Source organism: Equus asinus, chromosome 22 (assembly GCF_041296235.1).
Source record: "Equus asinus isolate D_3611 breed Donkey chromosome 22, EquAss-T2T_v2, whole genome shotgun sequence".
Taxonomy (NCBI): Eukaryota; Metazoa; Chordata; class Mammalia; order Perissodactyla; family Equidae; genus Equus; species Equus asinus.
In genome coordinates, this window is record NC_091811.1 from 68,871,550 (window position 1) to 68,897,316 (window position 25,767).

The 25,767-nt window shown below is 48.3% G+C and overlaps 1 protein-coding gene across 9 annotated transcripts in view; it reads left to right on the forward strand.

Moving 5' to 3' along the window:
- MYRFL (myelin regulatory factor like) overlaps positions 1–25,767 on the forward strand; it is a 118,874-nt gene that overhangs the window by 11,762 nt on the left and 81,345 nt on the right. For all 9 annotated transcript variants that reach the window (XM_070495076.1, XM_070495077.1, XM_070495074.1 and 6 more), the window contains exon 2: positions 15,457–15,547. In XM_070495076.1, the coding sequence (XP_070351177.1) occupies positions 15,457–15,547 (91 nt within the window). The remainder of the gene's footprint in view (positions 1–15,456; positions 15,548–25,767) is intronic.

Here is a 25,767-nt window from a genome sequence, read left to right on the forward strand (position 1 = left end):
GCTGCTTTTCCAAGACTCCCCCGATCTCTAGCGGATCGGAGCCCCATCGCTGTCTCCTGCGCTCTTCCTGGGATTTAGCTTGATCCGTCTTATTTTATAATTACCTTCCCTCCTCCTGGATGGTACAATTATGAACTCACTGCAAAGAGAAACTGTTTAGCTCGTTCTATGTGTTCCTTTAAGGATGAGCATATTATCTTGGGTAGTATAGCCTCAATAAGCAGTTTTAAAAAAATCGAACGAGATTCTTGACCAAAACTTCTGGTGGAGGAGCAGGCGCCTTTGCTGCCTTTATGCAGTTGTCCGGCTTGAGCTCCTTCTCGTGCAGATACTTCTTTTTTCTTTATTTCGTATTTTTCCTTTTTAGTGAGGAAGATTAGCCTTGAGCTAACATCTGCCAATCCTCCTCTTTTTGCTGAGGAAGACTGGCCCTGAGCTGACGTCTGTGCCCATCTTCCTCTACTTTATACGTGGGACGCCTACCACAGCATATGGCTTGCCAAGCGGTGCTTAGGTCCACACCCGGGATCCCAACTGGTGAACCCTGGGCCGCTGAAGTGGTGTGTGCAAACTTAACCGCTGTGCCACCAGGCCGGCCCCTTTTCTTACAGATATTTTACTGTCAGGATCCTTCTGGGGTCACAACTCTGGATCAGCGTTTCTGTGTGGGTTACTCTTGGGTCTGTGACCCACAGTAGTGATCGTCCCCCATGTGGAAACTCTCTTTCCCCTGAAAGGAGCTCTGTGTTGGCAGAAGTGGATGGAGGTGGCGTGGTGCTCAGTAGGAAATGGCAGAGATGCCACCTGGGGATGGAGAGAACTCAAAACCCAGTCCCGAGGGGAGAGGTTCAGGCTGCCACTCAAACTGGGTCGTGAGCTGAGAATCAGAGTCAATACTTAGCAGTCACCAGGAGACATGAGGAGTCAAACAGAGGAGTGGAAGCTGCAGTGCTGAGCAAAACGAAAGGCCCAGGCCCCAGGAAACAGGGCAGCGGACCTGGGGTTGCGGGAACGATCTTGGGGACTGTCTGATGCGGCGCCTCTCTCACCGGAGGCTGCATTTCGTGGCCACCCGGGTCAGCTCTGGACACTGGGCACCAGTGCAAGTCACACACCTTTATCCTGGGCTCCTGACTGCAGCCTGCCCGTGTGCTGATGGGCGACACCGTAGTCCCACAGGCCGTGTCCAGATTGCCCTGGATTCAAATCCCGCCTCTACCACGGACTGAAGATGCTGCCTCGGCAAGCGACGGGGCCTCTGGGTCTGCGTCCTCATCTGTCAGGTGGGGCAACATCTGCTTCACAGGAGAGGAACCGGCACAAAGTAAGGTGGCGCACGGGAACTGCTTTGTGTAACGCGTGACATCGAGTTACTGTGCAGTGAAAGTGTTACCAGTATTCTGTAATTGAGCAAAATGTTTATTCTTTTAAAGAAGTTCCCTGAAGCAGCCTGTGATCATAAGAAAACCGTTACCATCAAATGGACACTTGACTCTATGTTAGACATCGTCCTCAGACGTTTAGCTGTATTAATCCTTAATTTGCACAACAAAATGAACAGGCGGATAATGCTGTCAACATTTTCGAGACGAGGAAGCCTGTGGTCAGAGAAGGTGTGTACCTTGCCCGAGGTAACACAGCTGTTCTGCATCCGAGCTTGGAGTTGGACGGACGTGTGTCTTCCTCTGAGGGCCTCTGCGCCTCTCCGCTGTGCAGTGTCCTCTAAACAGGTCACGAGGCAGCATCAGTAGGGCTAGCTGTGAAACTTAGGGCTCCTGTTCAAATAACCAGGGCTTTTTGGCCTGTGACGATTTGCATGTAATTCAGTTCCGTAGATGAAATTATTCTAGACTGCGATCAGTTGGTAGGTTAGTGCCATCTGGCATTTTTGGAAAAGCCCGGCTCTGGCACCATTGTTAGTGGTGAGAAGGCAGAGTTCACGTTCATGGAACAGTCAGCTCCAGAACGCAGAAGATGAGGCTGCTACGGAGAGCGCACAGATATGAGAACACCAGCACAGCCTGTGGGGCTGCTCGGTGCAGACGAAATCCGTGGAGAGATTTACACAGCTGGGTTTGCTCAGCACTATGGTAGAAAATATTAACTCTCAGTCTTCTTCTTTTTGGTAACCAGACTCAGAACAAGAAGTCCTGCAAGGTGGTACCCCGATATCTGATACCCTGGTGTCAGCAATGTAAGGAGCAATTGTCACGTGTAGCACTGGGAAGTCACGTGTTCTAAGGAGACCATTGTATGACTTGGTAGTTGGAAATAGTGTCACTCCCTTAGGGTTAGAGTGACCGGTACCCGTAACTATTAGGAGCTGAGAACTGTGCTTCCTAGGAATCTGTGGTGTGTTGTTGATGGCCTGGGCCTCAGTTCAGGCAGACCTGGGTTCGAATCCTGGTTCCTCTGCTTCTGAGTTGTATGACGTTGGGCCAATTACTGAACATCTTGAAGTTTCAGTTTTCTCCTTCTATAAAATGGGGATAATGATGCCAACCTCTTAGGATTGTGAGGGTTAGTGATAAAAGGTTGAAATAATGAAATACATGATGGCTGTTGATTTTCATTGTAGCATTTGCAAGTGGGAAGGGACCAAATGGCTTGCTTTATTTATTCTGAAATAACAATGCCTACAAAAAATATATTTCCATACATTTCTTTGTCAAACACTCCTGTCTCAGGGAGTTATTGTAACTTTTACATGTTCACATTAATTCCAGAGCCTTTATCATCATGAAATCTATTTATAGCCCTTCATTGCCAGGCAACAAAGGACAAAGTACTGAGTGTTTCCTTTTACTGTGAAAGGTTCAGCTCTTCCTTCTTGGTCTTGAGATCAACATTTTTCGGGAAAGACAAGGCAGAGAAACTTAATCCCTCATTCCAAGGTTGAGTGGGCGTTCCTTGTTTGGGGTGGAATCCAAGCAGGAAGGGACACGTTGTCCTGTCCTCAAATAGTCTCAAGTGTTCTGTGCCGACTCCACAGTGAGTCTGTCAGGAGTTCGGGAGCTGGGAGACGGCGGGTCCAGGGTGAGGAGAGGACTTCCTTCTCGCTCCGCGTGCTGTGCGATGCGCTCGCTGCCGGAGAACTCGCTCTCGGTGTGTCAGCCGTACTTCAGAAAAGGCGGGGGGTGTAAAATACAGACGCAAAGGTCCTCTGCTGATCGTGGTGACCGTTGACCTCAGACAGGCCGCTCGGTCCTGCCCTGGCTTTGAGGCACAGAATTAGAGTAAATTCTCTGCTTCCTTGAAAAGTATCAAAGCTTTTCATACTTCTGTTGTTTCTGTCTATGGATCATCAGGAAGTAAAGGTTGGATATCCAAAAACAAAAAATCAGAAGAGTATATTACTGTTTAACATCCTGCTAAGTACCCCGGTGCAACTTGTGTTTTTAAAAGCTCGTGGAAGCACGTGTAGAAACGCTTCTGTCGTCTGCACAGCTGTGCTGTGTGTGCTGAAAGCGCGAAGGCGGATTAGAGCATCTGACGGGAGTCCACCCCCTCGTCCACGTGCGTGCTGCGTGTGCACTGGGGTCAGTGGGGTCTGGACTCTGCAGATGCAGAGTAGAGACGGTGATCCTGTGTCCTCGGCCCTGTTGGGTTAGCAGACTTGGTGCTTTGGATCAAATCTATTCAGTTACGTAAGATGTTTTATATGCAGGAAGAGGCAGAAAGGACAGCGACAAACTATTTCTTACACGTTCCACGAGGTAACAGCCAGTCAGGGCCCTTCGGCTGAGACTAAATGTCCTTTGGGACGATTTTTGTGCCTGAAGAGAAAAGAGTGAGATCTAGCCGTCAGCACAGCCAGGCAGATTCCAGTCACCGGCAGAGGCGCTCTGAAATCCAGTCTCCACTCGTCTCAGCAAGTGTGGGGCCTCCAGGGCGTTTGGAGAATTCCCTTTCCTCTGCGCCTGTGTGGGGAGGAGACAGGACGGAGGCTGCCCCCGTCCTGGAGAAGCAGGCTGCACGTCCTGGAGAAGCAGGCTGCACGCGAGGCCGACCCTTGCAGGGGTCAGGGAGGCGGGGCTGGACCGTGCTCAGGACTTGGCCGCCCTTCGCTGCTGCTTGTGGAAACGCTGGAAACAACGAGAATCCACACACAGCCACCAAGTTTCACCTTCCCTCGTTTGACCAGTCCCTTCCTAACCCATCTTCAAAGTTTCCTTCTCCTCTGCAATTTTTCCTGTCTTGTTTATAGCCTGTGACATTTTATAAACTTCCGTTTCCATCAAGTCTTTGGTCCCTCACGCGACGCTGAGGGGAAGGCATTTGGCAGATGAGATAAATGGAGTCTAAAAGCAGTGACGGATGTTTCTGACATCCCATCAGGGAGTGTGGGGCTGGCTGCGAAGGCTTGGCCTTCTCATTCCAAGTCCTGCCTCCTCCCAGCCAGTGCCACTCTGCCTCCCCAAGGAGGGGCGAAGACGCGGACTGGCCTCCGTGCTCCCTGGCTGGGGGTCGAGTCCTCTCGCAGGCGCTCGGTCTTTGGAAAATCTCCTTCCGTGCTCCACTCCCTCGCTTCGCCCTCCGCCCTCCAGAGCAGAGCCAGCGAGTCTGCTGTCCTCAGGCTTCGCCTCAGCCCCTGCTCTGGGGACACTGGGCCGCCTGACACCGGCTCATGGTCCTGAGCCTGCGTTGGGGTGGGGGAGGGGCAGGGGAGGACTAGGAAGGGGGGACGTTTACTGTGTGCAAGCACTCGCCGTGTTGGAAACGTCCACGGACGCTTGTTGAAGCCTGGGTAGGGTGACCGTATTCACGGGAGGGGCTGTCACAGCCGGTGTAGTGACAGATGTGAGAGGATTGTACTGTGGGGGAGAGAGACTGGGGGCGACTCCCAACACAGCGAGGCAAGTGGGTGTTTGTGGCCAAGCAGCAGGGTGGGGCGATCCTGGCTGAACCAACCCAGAGGGTTCTTGCTGAAGCTCCGGGCCCACCAGATGTGAGCAGGGCAAAGGACAAGGAGCCTGAGCAGGTGTGGAGGGTGAGCAGGTACAGAGGATGGGGGTTCTGGCTAAACTGGTTTTCAGGCTCTTTCCTAAAATCGGGCAGTTCGTGGAGGAGCGTGGAAGTGGGCCTCCAGGGGGTTGGGGAGGCTGAGTGGAGTCTGGCAAGGAGAGAGCCTGGAGGAGCAGGACCGTGGGCCCCAGGTTAGTCTGCCCGCAGTGCTTGGAGGTGGGAAGCCCATCTCTTTCTCCTCGAGGGAGTGTGCCAGACAGTTCAGTGGAGCCGGAGGCCACCCGGCTCTGCCTGACCCACCCTTTCCCGGATCTCAGGCTTTTCTCCTCCGGGTTGCATGCCTCCCTCCTTCTGAAATGCCTTGCCTCCTTGTTCACCAGGCCACTGCTGCTCCCCCTTGAGGCCTTGGCGTGGGCGTCAGTCCCTCAGGGCTCCCGTGCACTCTGTCTGTCTCCTGTGGGCCACTGGGAGGAACGAAGCATGTGTCACTCGATGGCCAGGGGCTGGCCCATTGCAGGTGCTCAACCATACTTTTCGAATCAATAAATAAGGAACTCCGGGTCTGTCTCTTTCCAGGATTCCGAGTCTTCTGGATTTCCCTCCTTTAGTTCTCGCATCCGAGAGACCTGTGTCTTTGTCCTGCACCTGGCTGGAAGCTCAGCCCTCACCGCTGCTCTGCTGGCTGTCCCCTCCCCCTCTGCCTGGCTTGGCAGGACGGGAAGGCAGGACAGGCCCCTTGATAGCCGCAGGGTGGGCAGCTTCCTTGTCAGGTTTTCCTGAATTTGTGCTGTTCAGGGTCCAACCCCTGGGGACATTGATTTAGAAGTCAATGCTGTGCATTCCAGGTGAGCCAGACCACCTGTGGAGCCTGTGGGCGGGTGTCCCCCTTTAGCTGTCCTTCCTTTGGGGTGGCCTTCCTCTTCATCCTCCTCCTCCTCCTCTTTGGCCCTTGGCAAAATTGGACTTTCTGGGAGACCAAACCAGAACGATAAGTCTTCAAGACCTTGGATGTAAAATCAACGAGATTCCTTGGGGTGTCCCTATACCATTTAAACATTTTTGTCAGCTTCTGTTTCCCAAATTTATCATCTATGGTTGAAAATTAATATTGGTTAACATGTGGCTTATTGTGTTTTCTTTCTCTTCTGATGTTTTATTTTTCCTGTATTTATTAGCATTAGTATATGTAATTGAAGAGAAAATGGACAAAGCACAAAAGCTAAATGCTCACGTTGCAGGGCCGGGAGGAGGCTCAGCTGTGAGTTTCCAAAACTCTTGGAAAAATGGATGCCCAGACTCCCAGAGGGCCCAGAAGATCTTACTTAATACACATTTCAAATTGTTAATTTAAAAGGAGAAGGAGTGTGAACTTGCTAATCAGCCAGTGAAGACGCTGAAATACTTTCGTGAAGATTGAGGTTATGTGATTCAATAGACAGACAGTTTCGCCTCCTGCTGTAAATCCCCGGCGAGCTTTCATTCACCGAGAAGCTGTGCACATGTCACAAGGGCAGCTCTCCAGAGGTACTGAGCCAATCAGCAATCATTTATTCCCACCGAGTGGACCTGAGTTTGTGAAAAAGCAACATAGGACACGTTCATATGAAATTATAATAACGTTAATGCCAAAGGTCTTAGATCCACAACATATTCAAGTGATACATGGCAGACACCATCAGTTGCCTGCTTGACAGTGGTGCACCCCCCTTCTTTCCTGCTAACGATGCTGGATGAGTTCAGAGGTGGGGAGAGTCCTTGATCCCTGGCAGGGTCAGCTCCAACGTGATTGATTTAAACCAGTTATTATAATCTCAATTTCCTCCTCTCTTCCCTTCATAATTCAGTGGCTGTAACTCTTCTTTACAACCTCTTCTAACGTCCTTTTTTATTAAGGTCAAATTCCTATATTTTCTGAGGCACTTAGCAATATTAGTAATAACTTGATGTCTCCCCTAAATTTTTATTAAGAATGTTATTGTTTTTCTTATTCTTTAAGTGGTTTCCTCCAGCCCTACTCTCCTTCGTTATTTTGCACGATTCTGCGGACAGCGAGGCTGTCCAGGAGCACGTACATTATGTGACGGTAGAGGACACCTGAGCCCTGCGATGACAGCTGTGTTATCGCAACTGGAGCGAGTTACCGAAGCCCACTGAGGCCGCTGGCTCTTCTGAGAAGGGGGATGAGAATAGTTCTTATCTGATAAAGAGAAGTACTGTGAGGATTGAATGAGAAAGGAAACGTAAAGTTCTTAGCCCGGTGCTTTCAAAGTGCTCAGCCGGTGTGCTAAGCCCTGTTACTCTTATCCACTGACCGGCTCTCCTGACTCGGCCTGTGGTTCTCCCGCTCTGTTGGATCTCCTCTGGACACCCTACTGTTTGTCAACATTCCTCTTAAGGTGTGAGCCACGTCCACCAAGACCGGACCCGTGCACAGAAGAGCAGGGCCCTCACCCCTGGTCCTGTACTCAGCGATGTTGTGCTTAGAAGCCTGCATCCCCAGCACTTCCTCGTGAGGATGCCACAAACAGCCCTGCGTCTTTATCACCATTCACCACGAGCCCAGTTTCCCCTTCCCATATTGACATCATTTAAAGTCAGTGTAAAGCTGATGCTTCAGCTGCTGGATTTCGTCTGTCAGGGTCAGCCGCTAATCCAGTCGGCGAGATCAGACGGGCTCTCACTCTATATTGTGGTTGCCCGCCTCCCTCAGGCCGTCCACCTGCTTGGCCAGTGTGCCTTCTCTGTTCTTACCCAAATTACCGATAACGGATTGGGAAGGACAAGGATAGTCATCTTAGCTGGATTTTCGCATTTTCTCCAGGTCAGCCTGGGTGCAGTTGTCCTCCCAGGTGTGAGTTCGCCTGATTCCCATGTAGTTCTCGACCTTTCTCCATCTTAGCTGCAAAGACAGCCGTCCTTGACTGCTGCCCTCAGATGGGATCGGAAGCCCCCGCGTGTCTCCTTGGGTCTGACTGGCCAGGCCCTGTGAGTACGGCCTTGTTACCATCTGGGCTCCTTCCCTGAGGGTGAGGTTGAGTGTTGCTCACCGTGGTGTCCCCGGGCTTGCACGCAGGACCTCATTAAATGTTTATTGAATGCTGAGTGAATGAATTGACGATTTTGTCACGTGTCCAGTTGAAGTCAAGGCACACGTTTCCCGTAGAGTCTGCTACTCTGCAGTCAGGCAGCCGAAGAGGAGAGGCCGTGGGGCCAGCGCACGGCTAGTTCTTGGTGGCACGTGCGGGCCCCTGGATGTCTGCTGCTCTGCTCAGAGGCCGGCAGCCAAGTTCTTCAGCAATCCTTTCCAGAATTTTGCATCTGTAGCAGTTATAGAAAACCCACGTAGGCTGTTGCACAATGTGCTTGAACTATTTACTCAAATTGAATGAAGGTTAATTTTCCCCTTATCTTTGGATTATCAGGCACATACACTTCAGATGACTCATATCACGATAAAGTCCAGAGAGAGTCCTTTAACTTGGTCATGATTTCCAGCAGTGGGTTGTGTTAACTCTGCGAGAAAGAACAGATTAGATTCTTCCTGGACCATCGTAGCGCTTTCTGGACACAGAGGACCGGGGAGACTCCCAGGATTGCGGGTCACTGGGTGAAGTTGCCCTTGGGGGCAGTGCCCTGCAGTTCACTCCTCTCTCCGAGTGTGCGAGGACAGGGTTGAGTGACCTGGCCCTGAGCACATGAACTCCTCCAGCTGCCTCCCGGCCTGCTTACCCGACTCTCATATTTCCTATCGCAAGGCACCACATGACCTCTGATCCAGCCACCAAAACAGGGCCTGGAGAGTCGACTCGATTCCTTCCCGTCGGTCACAGAGTCCAGTGGGCTGCTCCTCTCAGAGACTGCTCACATCCAGTGCTGTGCTGGTAAACGTTTAATAACCAACTCTTTGGGGAAAAAATCCCCGATTTGTAGTTTTTGCCAATTTCCACAGCGTGAATCCTCCCCTATGGCTGATTTTAAACCAGTAAGATAAAGACACTGAATGTGGAGTTGGGAAGAGGCGTGCACAGCATGGACAAGCTGGCCCCAGCACGCTGCTGCACATTCTTTCACTTCCCAGCTCACCTCCATGGTACCAGATCAGGGTTCCTGGCGTTCGAGGCCCCAGGATCTGCCCCTGCTGACAGTCCAGCCCCAGGGACCCTGCTCCTAGAAGCTTTTCTTGGCACCCTTTGGCTCCTATTAAGTCACTTAGGTGTCCCATAATGCCTGTGTGCACCTTTGATGTCCCATCGGGTTGCTGTGCTATGTTTTGTGTCAGTCTTTCTCACTGGCTGTGAACTTTGTGAGCATAGAAACCGATGGTGCAACAAGGCTTTATTGAGCTGGAAACTATGCTAAGCACCTTATATGCATTGTCTCATTTAATCCTCACAATAATTCTGTGAGGTAGATGACCTTGTTATCCGCATTTTATAGATAAGGCACCTGAGGCACAGAGAGGCTAAGTGGTTTGCCCAAGGTTGCACAGCTGGGAAGTGTCTCCGCCAGATTTGGCCCCAGGCTGTGGAACCAGGACCCTCCCTCCCATGGCTCCTCGGCCTTTGTATCTCTTGCACTTGGCACTGTGCCTGATCCATGGCAGGTGGCCTTCGATTGTGTGTTGAGTGACTTAGTGAGGAAAGGCTAAAGTTGGCAGTGTCCTCAGCTAGTCTGTTTACTCTAGTCTCGCCCAGCTTCAGTCCAGTCTCCCAACAGCAGGCAGAATGACCTTTCAAAAATATAAACCTGGTCACGTCGCCCCCTGCTTAAAGACTTTCAGAGTCTCCGTAACTTTCCAGATAAGCTCCTTACCTTGATGCCTCTGAACCTTCACAATCTGGTGTCTGCCGGTTTCTCTAGATACACCCTCCAGCATCCATAAGCACATTTATTCATTTGAATTTTATTACTTGCCCAAAAACTCAATATTTGTTGAATAATTACTACGTTCCTGGACTCATCCTAGGTGCTTAGGATCTGTACAAAAAGAGGCAGTTTCTACCCCAGAGGGGCTTAGAGCTGAGCAGAGGGACAGACAGACGCCGCGTCCCTGCAGGAGCTGCTGAGGTGGAAGTGCAGCTGCTGCGGTGGGCGCTGTGCAGGGCTCTGCCTTTCCCTCACCCGCCCCTGCCCTGGCCGGGCTGTCGGCACGTCTCCACAGCAGTCCTGCTGCTGGTCACTTGAATCCACGTGCGTGTGCTCTTTTCTGTTCCCAGAACATTTTTATCACTCTCTGCTCCTCCTTAAAAATTCCTCCCAAGCGTCACGTGCAGGAAGTCGTGGGCCCAGCTGGCCAGCCTCATGGAACGGCCGCCGTGGGGTCCACGTCTACATCCCCCTGACGTCTAACACCTGTCCCTCCCACTGGACTCCGAGCTCCTCCCTGGGTTTGTTCCTGGACACGTAGTGGACACTGGGTAAATGCTGAAGAAATGAATGAAACAGTCCACTAAGGGTTGGAAATGTCATCTTTCCTCACTGACTCTGAACTGGCCGTGGCTCTCAACACCAACACCAAGATTTTCAATGCAGCTTTATTTTCGGGACAAAGGTATCTCTAGGAAATGAGAGAAGGAGAGCGTTAGGTCCTTCCTCCTCGGTTCCATCTCCTCCTCCTCCCCTGCCCCACTCCTCCTCTGGAACATCCACTAACATCCTGCACCAATTTCTCATGAACATGCTGTGTCAGAGGGAAACCATCCTTAAGTCTAAATCCAAAGGGCCACCATTTGGGGGGTCCTCACTGTTGCTTTTTAAACTTTTAAAAACCTGGAGTTATTGTGATAGGCAAACTTTGTCATCTTGCCTCTTGTCTGAACACTCGGGGCAGCATTGTCATGGGACAGAGGTTGAAAGAGAAGATAAAGGAGGGACCAGGGGCATCCGGGTTGAGGACAGCGATGTGGGAAGGGAGCCCAGGAAACAGCAAGGACAGCCAAGCTGGGTGGGGAGGGGCGCCGGGGGGAGGGTCCTGGCTGTGCGCACCCCACCCAGGCCCTTGGAGAAGCCCATTTCCCCCAAGGCACACATGTGTCTATTAGTGGGTCCTGGGGCTGCAAGTTGGAAAACCGAGTTTCTGGGTCTCCCTGGCGGCTGGTCTTCGTAACCCCCTGCCTTTTCTTGTCTGCCAAGGCCAAGGGCAGCGGGGCGGTTCCCATCCTGCAGCCATCTGTGCTGGAAGGGGAGGCAGAGACCCAGGCTGGAGAAGGGGCTGCTCTCCGAGTGCAGTGAAGGGGCGACTCTCGGGCACCCCTGGAGGCCTGGGCAGCTTCTCCTGCGGGCAGGCCTGCGACAGCCCTTCCCAAAAGATAAGAGTGGAAAAGGGTGGAAGCAAAGTTTGAAACCAGGCATCCCTTACCGGGTGAGAGGCCCAAGCACTCTTCGCAGTTTGGGTTATAAACCAGCATTTGAGGCATTTAGAGCAAATGAGGATTGATTGATTGATTGATTTTTGAGGAAGATCAGCCCTGAGCTAATGTCCACCACCAATCCTCCTCGTTTTGCTGAGGAAGATTAGCCCTGAGCTAACATCTGTTCCAATCTTCCTCTTTTTTTGTTTGAGGAAGATTAGCCCTGAACCAACATCTGTGCCCATCTTCCTCTATTTTGTATGTGGGATGCCACCACAGCATGGCTTGACAAGCAGTGCGTAGGTCCGCAGCCACCCGGGATCTGAACTGGTGAACCCTGGGCTGTCAAAGCAGAACGTGCAAACTTAACCGCTGTGCCACCGGGCCGGCCCCGAAATGATTGTTTTTTAAAGCATGAGCTTTATTTTAAGAGCCATCTGAGAGTTGGCCTGTATGTGATCCTGAAAATGATTGCCTGGCACTATGGGTTTGTCTTGCTGAGTAATTTCCTTCGGGTCTGGAAGGCGCAGGTGTGATTCTGGTGTCCTGGAGGAAGCTCCTCTCCTTGAGCACGAGGCGCTTGGATGAGCCGCAGGGCAGGTCCTGGAGCTGTGGAGCATTTCCTGCTTCCACCTGGAGGTGGGGGTGGGGGAGGGGGAGCAAGGGGCCCAGGGTCAGGTCTCAGCATGTAGGTGGCCTCTGCTCTCTGCCTGGGGAACTGTGTGTGTGTGGGGGTGTGTGTGAGTGTGGTATGTGTGTGCGTATGTGGATGTGGTGTGTGCATGTGCACTGTGTGAAGCAGGTGGGACGCCAGCAGGGGCTTCAGGGGAAGCTCAGCTGACCCCTCCCTCCATCTGCTTCCCTGGCCGCCGGCCCACTGGAGCCCGGTAGGGTGGAGACGCACGTGCTCCTTGGTGGTGGCTGTCACGGGTGGGGTGAGGAGTGCAGGTGGGGGGGCGAGTGGGTGCTGAGAGCACGCTCAGGAGGTAGGACAGGGCTGGCTGGCTCCCTGCCCTCCTTTCCTGGTGCGACCCGGGGTAGCTGGTTGACCTGTGTGATTGCTTGGCCTTCTCTGCATCCTAGGGTGGTGTTGATGCCTACCCCCGGGGCTCTTCTGAGGCTCAATGCCGTCTTGCGGGGGAAGCGCTGCTCCTCGTGCTTGGCCCAGAGTGAGAGCTCTGCACCACCTCTGGGTGTCCCTGGTGACTGACGGTGCTGGACCTGATCCCTCTTCTCCTCTTCTGTCCCCTGGTAGCCCTTCCCCTAAAGCAACCGGAGGGACCTTTGAAATGCAGATGCCGTTGCTCTGATGCCACCCCCCCCCCGCCCCCCTCCCCCCCCCCCCCCCCCCCCCCCCCCCCCCGTCCCTGCTGCTGGGCTCTGGCCACACTGGATGAGGTGTTTCTCAAACATGCTGAGCACAGCCCAGCCCCCAAGCCTTGTCCTTGCTGTTCCCCGTGCCGGGCGCGCTCTGCCCTCCGTCTTTGCACGGGTGCTCCATCCTGAGAGAGGAGCTCTGTGCCTGCACTATCACACTCGGTTCCATCTTCATCATTGTCTGAAAATACCCTGGGTATTTACTGTTTCTCGTACGTCCTGCATCTCCTTCTTCACCCCCGCTCTTGCCCCCTTTCCTCCCTTAGAACTCAGGCCCCTGGGGATCTTGTCTTTTTTCTCCGCTGCGGTGTCCCCAGAACCTTGTACGGTGCCTGGCGTGTGAACGGGAGGGGCTTAACAAATCCTGGTTGACTCAGTGGAGGGATGACTACATCTTGCCCTGCTCGTCTTCATCCTGGCCCTTCTTCAAAGTCCAGCTCAAGACTAAACTGCGCTAGGAGGTCACTTCTGACTGTCTCAAATTTCAGGACTGTCTTCCCTTCACTTCCCTCCCAGTTCCTGCCACTGAATCCAGTTGGCCACCTCTCTCCTCTTCCTTCCTCCCTCCCTTCCACCTGGCTCTGGTGCCCATCAATTCTTCATATTTGGGAGGTGCTCAAATTTTTAAGGTTTTATTTTAGCGCCCTTGGAGGAGATAGCACGCCGAAAGCTGAGTACAAGCTGGCCCTCCTGCAGCTCGTGCAAGGGCCTGAATGCAGAGGCAGCTTACCCCTGGAAGAACACGAGGTCCCCGGTGACCTGAGGGTCCTGGTGTGGGGTAGAGAGGTGAAGGGCTGCGCAGTTCATGGTGCCTGGAAACCCCGTAGAGCGGATAACTGGGCATGAGTGAAAGGTGCACGTGAGTTCCTTGTATTCCTGTAGCTTCTCTTAGCTTCTAAGTTATTTCAAGATAAAATGTTGAAAGTTCTTTCCCTCTCAAGGTGTGTCAAGTGAAATTTATCAGGCTTTTTCTTTACAGTTTTCGGTTTTCATGCCGTGCTCGGAAAAGCCTTCTTCATCTCAAGATCATAAGAATATTCACTCATGTTTTCCTTCTACAACTTCATTTGTTTATGTTGAAATCTTTGATCTAGCTGGAATTTTGGTGTGGAAGTGGGAAAATGATCCAGGTTTTTTCTTCTAAGTGTCTAAGCAGTTTTCCCCACAACTTCTGTTGAATAATCAATCTTTTCTCACCGGTGTCAAAGGATGTGTTTATCGTGTACTAAAAGTCCTTGTTATTCCCTGTGCACATCATGTTGCTTGATGTATCCTGGACTTGTCTTCCTTTGACGTGTCCATTCATGTGTTTCTCAGTTCTTATTTACCTCCTCCTCCATAATTTTTGGGTATTTATTCTTCCAGAAGAATTTCAGAATCCATTAACTTTGGGATTATTTGATTTCAGGTAACATACAAGCCAGTTTAAAAGGGTTCATTGGGCATATACGAGAGTTTGTCTTGTAGTTGGAGTAAAGGTGGAACAACCAGGCCTCAGTGAGGGTGAAAAGTCAAGAGGGACCTTGGTGAACGTGGCAGAAATATTCCGGCGATCGCTCCAGCCTCTGCCTTAGCTACTAAATGACTTAATCTCCACCGCCAGCTTTAAAGTCTAGTTCAGATTCCTGGGAGAAATAATTGAATTGGTCACTGGCCAACCCATGAATTGGTCCTCCCTGATTGAGGTGCCTCTGGAGGTTGTGTTACAAATATGGATGCTGAGACCATTCTTAGAAGGAGAAAGCTCTCAGAAAATGAATATATGGGTTTGGCAGACATCCTAAATAATGTCTAGTAAAAATCTTGCAATATTGAGTCTTTTTGTCTAAGAACAATGTAGGTCTTTCTGTTTATTCAAATCTCCTCTTATGACCCTTCATAAAGATTTTTGCTTTTTGAAAAAAAATTGTCCCTAAATGTATGTTTAGCTGTTTTATGCTTTTTGTTATTTTCAGTGAAATCTTTTTTCATTGTATTTATCTGGATGGTTGAGTAGTTATTTTTTGTATATAAGAAAGTAATTAGTTTTTATATATAATTTTAACCAACTACTCTATTGAATTTTCTAATCATTTCTAATCGTTGTCAATTGTTTCTCTTGGCTTTGCTAGATGTAGAGTCAGATTGCCTGCAAATAAAGATTGTTTTTTCTTTTTTATAATATATTCCTATATTTTATATTCTTTTTAAATTCTAGCATTTTTATTATGATCAGAAAGAAACCAATAAGTTTATTTTCATTTTTTAAACCAAGAAAAAGGACAGAAATATTGTGTTGCATTTTGGGAAGTCTACCAAAAATGTGAAGCAAGATCATCTTGATGAACTTAAGTGGAAATAATCTGTCCAACCAGCAAACCAACCATCCATCCATCCAAAAAATGTATTTTGCTGCCTTTTTTAATACCATAGATCCTTGTTGACACAATAAGAAAGACACAGTCCCTGCCCTTGAAGACTTTGGATAGAGAAAAGCAAAAGCAAACAGTTATGATAGTGTATAAGGGAAAGCACGTGGTCTTCATGGGAGCATATAAAGGGCACCTGAGCCAGCCTTAGGCAGTCAGGGCAGGCTGCTGGAGGAGGTGACGTCTAGAGGGATTTCTGAAGGAAACACGTGAATGGAAGAAAGACCGCACTCTCAGTAAATGCGTCATGCCATGCAGTTGCTTTCAAATTCTTGAGTGTGAGCATGTCGGTGTTTTCAGCAATTGGCCATTCCGAAATCTTCATGGGTCTCAAGTTTTTCCATTTGCCTTTGCAGCTCAGGGGCCCCATGGCACCCTGGGGAACCCAAACCTCGACACGAGTCTGCTGGAGGAGTTCCTGGGCAATGATCTCGATCTGGGGGCCATGTAAGTAATGAGAGCACTGCTCTCCAGCTGATGTTTCAAACGATGGAAGAATTGAATGAGCTGAGCTGTGTTGTCTCCTTTTCTGTTTTCCAGGAGAGCTGGGTAGAGTTGGTGACATTTCTTTTGTGAATCTGGGGCATGTCTCACCAGTGAGGGCGGCTAGGCCTGGGGTTCCCTTTAGGAAGTTTCCCCCCCGTCCAATTCAGTGTCTTTAATGGATCTGGGCTGTCCAGGTTGTCCGTAGGTTGTTATCAGCTTTGGCAGTTTATGCCTGTCAATGAATTGTCCATTTTATCTAAGTTGTCGAATTCACTAGCATAAAATTGTTCATCGTATTTCCTTATTAAAAAAATTTTTTTTTGTGAGGAAGTTTGGCCTGAGTGAACACTGTGCCAATCTTCCTCTATTTTGTACGTGGGACGGCACCACAGCGTGGCTTGATGAGCAGTGTGTAAGTCCATGCCTGGGATCTGAACCTGCAAACCCCAGGCCGCCAAAGCAGAGCACTTGAGCTTAACCGCTGCGCCACCAGGCTGGCCCAGCCTTACTACACTCTTAATGGCTGTAGAATCTATAGTGATAATCCTTTCGCTGTTCTTGATATGAGTAACTTGTGCCTTTTTTTTCTTTTGATCAATTTCTTAGGAAGTTTATCGGTTTTCTTAACCTTTTCAAGAACCAACTTTTGGTTAAATTTATATTCCTAATTGTTTTTCTGTATTCTATTTCATTGATTTCTGCTCTTATTTTCTGATATTAATATAGCCACTCTAGCTTGATTTTTTTTTTTTTTTGCCTGAGGAAGATTTGCCCTGAGCTAACAGCCAATCTTCCTCTTTTTGTATGTGAGCCACCGCCACAGCATGGCCACTGACAGACAAGTGGGGTAGGTCTCCACCTACTGCCAAAGCGGAGTGCGCCGAACTTACCCACTTGGCCACCGGGGCTGGCTCCCCAGCTTTCTGTTTTTATTTTTAATTTACATACAGTAAAATTCAATTTTTTTTCTTGTGGGTTTTGACAAGTGCATGGAGTCATGCAACTACTACCATAATGAGCACACACAACAGTTCCCTTACCAGGAGCATTTCTCTTATACCTCCTTTTTGTGGTCAAACCCACCACTCACCTTGAGCCCTGGTGACCACTCCTCTGTTCTGTGTCCGTGTAGTTTTGCTTTTTCCAGAATGTCACGTAAATGAAACCACACAGTATCTAACATTTTGAGTCTGGCTTCTTTCATTAAGCGTAATGACTTTGATCAAGACTTCATTCCTTTTTCTTGCTGAGAAAGACTCTGCTGAATGTTTATAACACAGTGTGTTTACCCAGTGACCCATTCAAGAACATTTGGATTATTTCCACCTTGGGGAAGTTACGAAGAGCTGCTATAAATATTCATTCACAGGTTTTTGTGTGTTGAAGAGTTTTAATTTCTCTAGGGAAATCTTAGAATAAAGACTGCTGGGTCATGTTGTATGTGTAAACGTAACTTTATAAAGTTGCCAGATTTTCGAGAGCGGCCGTATCGTTTTGCACTACCGCTAACAATGTGTGAGACATCCAATTCTTTCTCTTTGTTGCCATTTCTTGGTATTACCAGTTTTTAAACACTTTGTTTTGGCCATTCTAATAGGCTTGCAGTGGCATCTCGCTGTGTTTTAATTTGCCTTTTCCTGATGACATGTCATGTTGAGCATCATTTCATGTGTTTGTTTGCTGTTCATATATTTTCTTTGGTGAAGTATCTGTTCAAATTTTTTGCCTGTTTAAAAAATTTGGGGTTATTTTCTTATCTTTGTGTTTAGAGAGCTCTTTAAATATTCTGGATATAAAAACTTTGTTGGATACATGATTTGTGAATATTTTCTCCCAGTTTGTAGTTTATGTTTTCATTCTCTTAACAGTGCCTTTTCACAGAGCAAAAGTTTTAAATTTTCTTGATGTCTAATTTATCATGTTTTTCTTACATTGTTTTTACTTTATATCTAAGTAATATAGATATTGCCTAATCTAAATTCCCAAAGATTTTCTCCTATTTTCTTATAAAAATTTTAGAGTTTTACATTTAGGTCTATGATCCATTTTGAATTAATTTTTGTGTAAGGTTTGAGATAGGGGTTGAGATTAATTTCTTTGTGTATGAAGGTCCACTTATTCCAGAATCATTTGTTGAATAACCTTTCTCCACTGAATTGCCTTTACACTGCTGCAAAAAGTCGATTGACCATATTTGTGTGGATCTATATCTAGACTCTTCTGTTCCATTGATCTATGTGCCTATCATTTTGCCAATACCACACTATCTTGATTATTGTATTTTTTTCATAAGTCTTAAAATCATGTAGTGTGTATCTTCCAATCCACGAACATGGTGTGTCTCTCCATTTATTTAGGCCTTCTTTGATTTCTTTCACCAGTGTTTTAAGTTTTCAGCATACAAATCCTGCACATATTTTGTTCGATTTATACCTAAATATTTCAGTTTTCTATGAGCTATTGTAAATAATACTTCCTCCCCAAATTTTAGGTTCCAACTATTCACTACCAATATATAGAAATATTACTGATTTTTATATACTGAGCTTGGGTTTGGCAATCTTAGTGAAGCCCTTTATTAGTTTTTTAGAGATTTCTGGGGATTTTCTATGTTGACAATCATGTTGTCTGCAAATTGGGACAGTTGTGTGTCCTTCTTTCCAAACTGTATGCCTTCGGATAATCTTTCTTGCCTTATTGAACTGGGTGGGACTTTGGGTTTAATGTTGCATAGAGAAGTCGTGAGCAGACATCCTGGCCTTGTCCTCTATCTCAGAGGGCAATCATTCAGATTTTTAATCATTAAGTATGATGTTAGCTGTAAGTTTCTTGCAGTGCCTTTTGTTAGCTTAAGGAGAGTCTCTTCTACGCCTAGTTTGCTGAGAATTGTTCTCATGAATGGATGTTGAATTCTGTCAAATGTTACTTCTGTATTTGTTAATATGATCATATGTTTTTTCCCCTGTCTGTTAATATGGTGAGCTACTTTGCTTAATTTTTTTTTTTAAAGATTGGCACCTAAGCTAACATCTGTTACCAATCTTCTGTTTTTTTTCCTTCTTGTTCTTCTCCCCAAAGCCCCCCAGTACCTGGTTGTATATTCTAGTTGTAGGTCCTTCTGGCTCTGCTATGTGGGACGCCGCCTCAGCATGACTCGATGAGTGGTGCCATGTCCACGTGCAGGATCTGAGCTGGTGAAACCCTGGACCACTGAGGTGGAGCGTGCAAACTTAACCACTTGACCATGGGGCTGGCCCCCACTTTGCTTAATTTTTGAATATTGTAGTATCCTTGTACTCCTGGGACAAACCTCAGTTAGCTGTGATGTATTATTTGTTTTATATATTTCTGGATTCAATTTGCTCATTTGTGTTGAGGTTTTTTTTTTGTTGTTTTTGAGGAAGATCAGCCCTGAGCTAACATCTGCCAATCCTCCTCCTTTTGCTGAGGAAGACTTGTCCTGAGCTAACATCCGTGCCCATCTTCCTCTACTTTATATGTGAGACACCTTCCACAGCGTGGCTTGTCATGCAGTGCCATGTCCACACCTGGGATCCAAACAGGTGAACCCTGGGCCGCCAAAGCAGAGCGTGTGCACTTAACCGCTGTGCCACCAGCCGGCCCCTGTTGAGGTTTTTGCATCTGTGTTTATGAGAATATTGATCTCCAGTTTTCTTTTCTTATGTGACATTTTTCTGGCTTTGGTATCAGTGAAATTATAGCCTCCTAAAATTAGTTGGAAAGTGTTCTCTCCTCTTAGATTCTCCCAGTGAGATTGGGTGGCACTGGATTCATTTCTTCCTTAAATACGTGGTAGAATTAACCAGTGAAGTGGTCTGTGCCTGTAGCTTGCTTTGTTGAAAGATCTTTGCTACACGTTAAATTTATCTGGTAGATCCAGGAATTCATGTTATCTCTTTCTGCTTAAGCAAGTTTTGGTAGGTTGTTATTCTCTTTCTTTTTTCCCAAGGAATTTGTCCATTTCAAATTTACGGGCATAAAATTGTTTCTAGTATTTCTTATTAGCCTTTTCCAGACACTGAGGAGTTTGCAATGATATTCCTTCTTCTGTTCCTCGTATTATTGTAATTTGTTTCTTTTCTCTTTTTCTTGATCAATCTCATTAGATATTAATCAATTTTATTCATCTTTTCAAATAAGAGACTTTTGGTTTCATTGATTTTTCTCTATTTTGTTTTCAATTTCACTGATTTTTACTCTTTATTATTTCCTTCTTCTGCTTGATTTGGGTTTATTTGTTCTTCTTTTTCTGGTTTCTTAAGGTAGAAGCTTGATTTGAATTCTTGGTTTGAGACCATTCCCTTTTTTTCTAATGTAAGCGTTCAGTGCTGTACATTTCCTTCTCTGTCTGGCTTTAGCGGCCTCCCTCAGTTTTTGATATGCTATATTTTAATTTCTTTCAGCTCAAAATGTTTTCTAAATTTCCTTGAGATATCCTCTTTGACTCATGGGTTGCTGGAATTGTGTTATTTAATTTCCAAATGTTTGGGAATTTTCCATATTTTTCTGTTACTGATTTCTGGTTTAATTCCATTATGGACAGGGAACATACTTTGTGTGATTGTAATTCTTTTAAATTTGTTAATGTTTGCTTTCTGATCCAGGACACGGTCTGTCTTGGTGAACGTCCCATGAGCACTTGAGAAGAATGTGCTTTCAGCTCTTGCTGGGGGAGGTGCCCTGAAGTGCTGATTAGGTCAAGTTGGTTGACATTGATCAGGTCTCCTATATCCTTGCTGACTTTGTCTACTTCTTTTAATCTATTACTGTGAAAGGAATGTTCAAGGCTTCAAGGATGATTATGGATTTAGAATTTTTGGTTGATAAGGGTTTTTTTTTCCCCAGCACTTAAAATATTTTGACCTACTCTCTTCTAATCTTCACAGTTTTTGATAAGAAATAGTTATTTGAATCATTCTTCCTTTGTATGTAATACGTCATTTTTCTCCAGCTGCAGGCTATTTTCTTTATCTGTGGTTTTCAGCAGTTTTCTTATGATGCAACTGGATATGGGTATGGTTTTCTTTGAGATTGTATTGTTTGGGATTTGCTCATCTCTTTGAATCTGCAAATTTGTTCTTCATTGCATCTGGGAAGTTTTCAGCTATGGTTTCTTCACGTGTACTTTTCTGTCCCATTGTCCTTCTTTTCTCTTTCTAGGACTCCAACAAGACAAATGTTAGATATTGTACACAGGTCCCTGAGGCTCAGTTCATTTTTTCAGCTTTTTTCTCTCTGTTGTTCATATAGGATAATTTCTATTGATCTGTCTTCAAGTTCACTGACCCCCTCCTCTGTCTTCTCCATTCTGTTATTGAGCCCGCTTCAGATTCCTGTGGATCTCCCCGCCTCTCCCCTGGAAAAGACAGAGTGAAACCAGACCTGAATCTCAGTAGTCATGGACAAGTCTGTCTGTGGAACAAAAACATCCTTGCCAAATGACCAAGGGAAGAAGGGAGGCTTGACATTGTGCAAGGTCAACACACACACACACTCACAGAGCTGGTGGGCTCCCAAGGTCTGAGCCCACACTCTGAGCTGGCTCTTCTGCTCTAGGTGCTTTGTGGGCTGAACGCAGACACTAACTGCCCCTGTCCTGCCCTCACGTTCCTCTCACTCCATCCAAGCAGCTGGCTGGTTCCTGTGAGAAGGGTGGGCCATGTGTGTCCTCACCATCTCTGGCCTGGAAGCAATCTGCCAGAAGTTGTCCAGTCTCTCTCCTCTGTGTGTCTTCTCCTTAAGAGAAGGCACGGTGAATTCCACCAGTGTTGTTTAATCATCTGGATCACTTTTCTAACTTGAAGAAAGAACTTTAGCTGCTGTGGGAAAAGTGGACAGAAGTCTTATTCAAAGAGTTGTCTTCTTATCTGGAAGGTCTGAAATCTCATATGATCCTAGTCTCCGTGGTAATTTATAATGGTCCTTCCTGCAGGACCAGAGCATCTCCTTATAGGCAGTTGCTATTGAGGTCCTGGCATGGTTTGCCCAATCAGATTCCCTCTACCTTTGGGGGTGAGATGGTGGGTTAGTAACAGGGAGAGGTTGGAGTTAACATTGTTGAGCATTTACCAAGTGTTAGACCTTGTTCTTGGCACTTTACATATTCACTTATTTAATTCCGTATTTGATTTTACACGTTCCATTCTCTTACCAGCTCTGCCACATAGGCACACTATTATCCATCCTTTCTGCATCGGGAGGGTGAGGTGCAAAGAGGTGCAGTAACTCTCCATGGACCAGCAAGTGGCGACGCTGGGGTTAAAATGCACTGGCCCTAGAACGCGTGCCCTTTCTTCTACATGCAGCTTTTAGAGTAATTGATGTTTTAGGGAAGGTTTTAGAGGAATGCGAACCTCAGGGAAAGACATTAAACCTATCTAAAATTATCTGCCAGAAGGTGTGACTCAGAATGCATCTGAGCTATGCAAAGATTTGCAAAGATTGTCAGAGTTCAGGCCCATTAAAGAAAAGTCTGATGGTCAGATCCCCTGCCATTGCGTGATAAAAACTGCTCAGGTGCATGCAGTCAAGTGGGGCTGCAATAGAGATCTGCGAGAGTAAGTGGAAGCAGGTCCAGTCCGTGACCATGAGGCTGTGGGCTGGTTCAGTGATCACGACATCTGTAAAACCTATTCAGATACCCACAGTGTTGAGTATTTCCACACACCAGGCTCTCTCGCAGGTTAGCTGCCCTCCGCACGCCAGCCCTGGGATGGAGGTCTCCTTGCCTGGCTCACAGCCGTAAGTGACAGAGCTGTGTGTACTACAAATCCTGGGTGACTTCCGCTCTCCTGCATTGCCTGTGAACTGTGCTTTTAAAAAACGTCAGTGACAACTCTTTACCACTAGGCTGCAAAATTCCTGGGAGCCAGTTTGAATCTCATAGGCAGATTTTCAGATCTGAAAGATATTTTAAAAATGGAATTATTGGCTCTGTAAAACAGATGGCCCTAAATGCTCTATGGAAAACTGGCCCCATGAGATGCTGTGGGAAAAATAAAAGTTCCGTGATCCATAAATAAGCTTGTAACTCACTGGCTTGAAGAAAGTGAATGCCTTAACTGCAGGGCTTTTCAGAGCCTTTGATGTACTCATGTGCAACTGGGGAGGGGAAACGCATGCAGTGCTCCTCAAACTTGTTTGGCCATGGACCACTTTTGGGGTCATGTGCCCGTGGAGGAGCATTGAATGTGCTGCTCTGGATTTTCTTGTCTGTCTGTGTGGATCTACTGTTATGTTGAGCTGGCGCAGTCCCGTCAGCATGAGGTTTTCTGAAAATTGACCTTAACCATTCTGTCCTTGTGTGCAGAGCCCGGGGCAGCTGTCTGCCCAGGAGGAGCAGGCTGATGTCCTCCCTGATTCCCTCGATTCGCCAGCCTGGTACCTCCAGGTGCACCAGAGACCGTGGTTGGACAGGCTGGGAAATGTCCAGGTGTGGAGAGCTGCTTACAGGGAGGAGGCTCGATGTTTGGGGAACAGATAGACCCTGGAGGTCGCAGTGAACAAGGAGGAGAATGTGCGCTTGTGTGCGTGTAGAGGAAGGAAGGCTCTGGAGAAGAGACCAGTGCCTCTTCAACGCAGGCTGTGTCTCCCTCAGAACTGCCTGCAGCGTCGCCTGCCTCCCTGTTGCTCACAGTAGGGGTCGGGGGCAGCAGTGCTGGCCCCTGGGAGCTGGAAATGCAGCATCTCAGGCCTCGCCCAGAACTGCTTAACCCGAGCCTGCGTTTCAACAGGGTCCCACGGGACTCACACGTGTGTTACGGTCTGAGAAGCCCTGCTTTGGGTTAGCACACATGCCTCCTGCCCCATCTCCAAGTCCCACACCAGGTAATACAGTCGGGTCAGAGTCTGTGTGGTCAGTGGGGGGCATGACCCCAAGCTTCAGGCTGGCCTGCGGTCCGCCTGTGGGGTGAGAGGGAGCGAGCTGAGGTGATGCCTCTCCGCTGTTGGAGTGGGTGACTTCGCAGGAGGGGGCCTTAGAGACACATTAGGTCCCTTAGACACGTCAGCTCCAGGCTTCGTTTTATTTCATTCTAACGGTTGAGCTTAAGCATCTGGTATTCTGGGTTTTCCTTAGGACTCAGCTTGTCAGGGTGGCTGGCAGGACGAGTTAGGAGTCGAGGACCAGCTGCATGTTTTACTTCTGCTGCCAGTGGGAGGGGCCGATGAGCCCTTCACGTGGTGTTGGGGAAGGGAGTGAGGGAACATGCATGGTTCTGTGAGAAGAGCTTGTTAGAGGCCGTCTGAGTCCATCGGCCATTTGACCTCTGGGTTCCAAGTGATGCAGTAGGAGAAGGGCTGAACAGAAGCCTGGCCCAAAACAGGACCGGCGGCTCTCAATTCTAGATACTTGTGGAAAGTGAAATAACCTATGGTAATTAACGTGGTTAGGATAGTCTGTGTTTAAAACGCGTGTTCTTTAGAGCATGGACTGGTGGTGGACCACTCGACTCCAGCTGGACCAGTTGCCAGACGAGTAATCTCCAGTAGGTCGTTTAACCTCATCCAGCCTCAGTTTCACTGCCCGTGACAGGAGCAGGGGCAGCGATAGCACCTTTCACGTGGTGGTGGTGATCAGACGAGACCCACGCAGAGGCTGGGCCGGTGCTGGCCCGGAGCGGGTCCTCTGTGAAGGCCGGCCGTCTCCAGCATCCAGCAGCAGAGGAGGACACGCGAGGGCCTGGGCCTGTGGTTTGCCGACACAGGGCTCGAGGGAGGACTGCATTGTGCTTTCCTGCTTCTCTCTGCCTTGTCGTGAAAAGCTTTCCTCGGGCTGCCTTGTCCACTGACGACGTTTCTGCCAAGGCCCTTTCCCATCCCAGCATCTGGGTGGGGGGTGCAGACCCTCATGAAGCTGATCAAGTATTCACTGAGTGCCTGCCTCGTGCTCACCACTGGGCACTGTGGACACACACACACACACACACGCACACACATGCACACAGTATGAAGACACACTCCAAATGTCCATGAGGTAGGATAAATCTGACACCCGGAAGACTGGAGGAAATACTTTCAGTAACAATCATTTTTACAGTTAGGTGATGGATACAGCAGTGAACAAAACAGATGAAACCCCTGCTGACGGTTTACCGAGGGCACTGGGGTGGGAAGCGGCTGCCCTGTGGGGACCCCGGCATCTTTCTCTGAGTTGATGGTGCATGGTGACTGTCTGTTGTAGGTTTGAGTATTGTTTTAAATTCTCTTTGGGGGTGGGTTTCCTCACGGCCTGCTCCTGGGGTGAGCTGCTCCCATCCCTTCACTCCTGCCGCTCTACTGCTGTCACACCACCCTAGTGGGAAGAGGACAGTGGTGTCTGGTATAAAGTCATTTAGTAAGACGCAGAGACACAGGTGTAAGGTGAGGGGAAGCAAGTGAGGTCAGGGAGCCTACCATTTTAGATTTAGGGTCAGGAAAACCCTCTCTTGATATAGGAGCTTATTATATATACAGCATGTTTATGGCCATGTGTAGGCTAAAAAAGCGGTAGGTCCTATTTATTAAGCAGCAACTCTGGACCAGGCACGGTGCTGAGCTGAGCTCACCGTGCAGTCGAGCTTTAGGGGAGGCAGTGTGTGTGAAGGCCCTGGGGAGTCCCTGGAGAAAACAGGGATCGCACTGCTGAACCATGAGGAGTCCCAGCCGGGTGTCACGTGAAGCCCGCATCTCGACACCTGCATGTCCTGCATCATGCCTAGTAGAGTCACGAGCACGTGGTAGCACTCAGGGAACACTTGCTCAAGCCGGGTTTCAATTTGAAAGAAGTGCTGGCTGCTTTGGAGGTAGTGTGCGGATGACACACACAACCGCAACCAGCTGGGAGGCAAAGTCTGTTTTGCACCCTCCTTTGGTTTGGGTGGCATTCAGCCTCCAGGAGACCACGTTTCTCCATTCGTCCTCCAAAAACCAAAACAGGTTGTGTGTCTGGGAGAAAGGGATTTGGAAGGCAAATTATTCTATTTCTTATCAGCAGCTAAGAATCTCTTGATTCTTACAACCATCTCCTGGAGAAGCTGGAGACAGAGATGGCCACTCAGGGAGTGACCCATGGTATCTGTTGCTTCCTATATCCATTTTGTGGAAATCTTTTTGGCAAAATGGGCAAATTCAGAGCATGAAGTCCAAAAACAGTCTAGTGTTCACTAGTGGGATTCCTGACG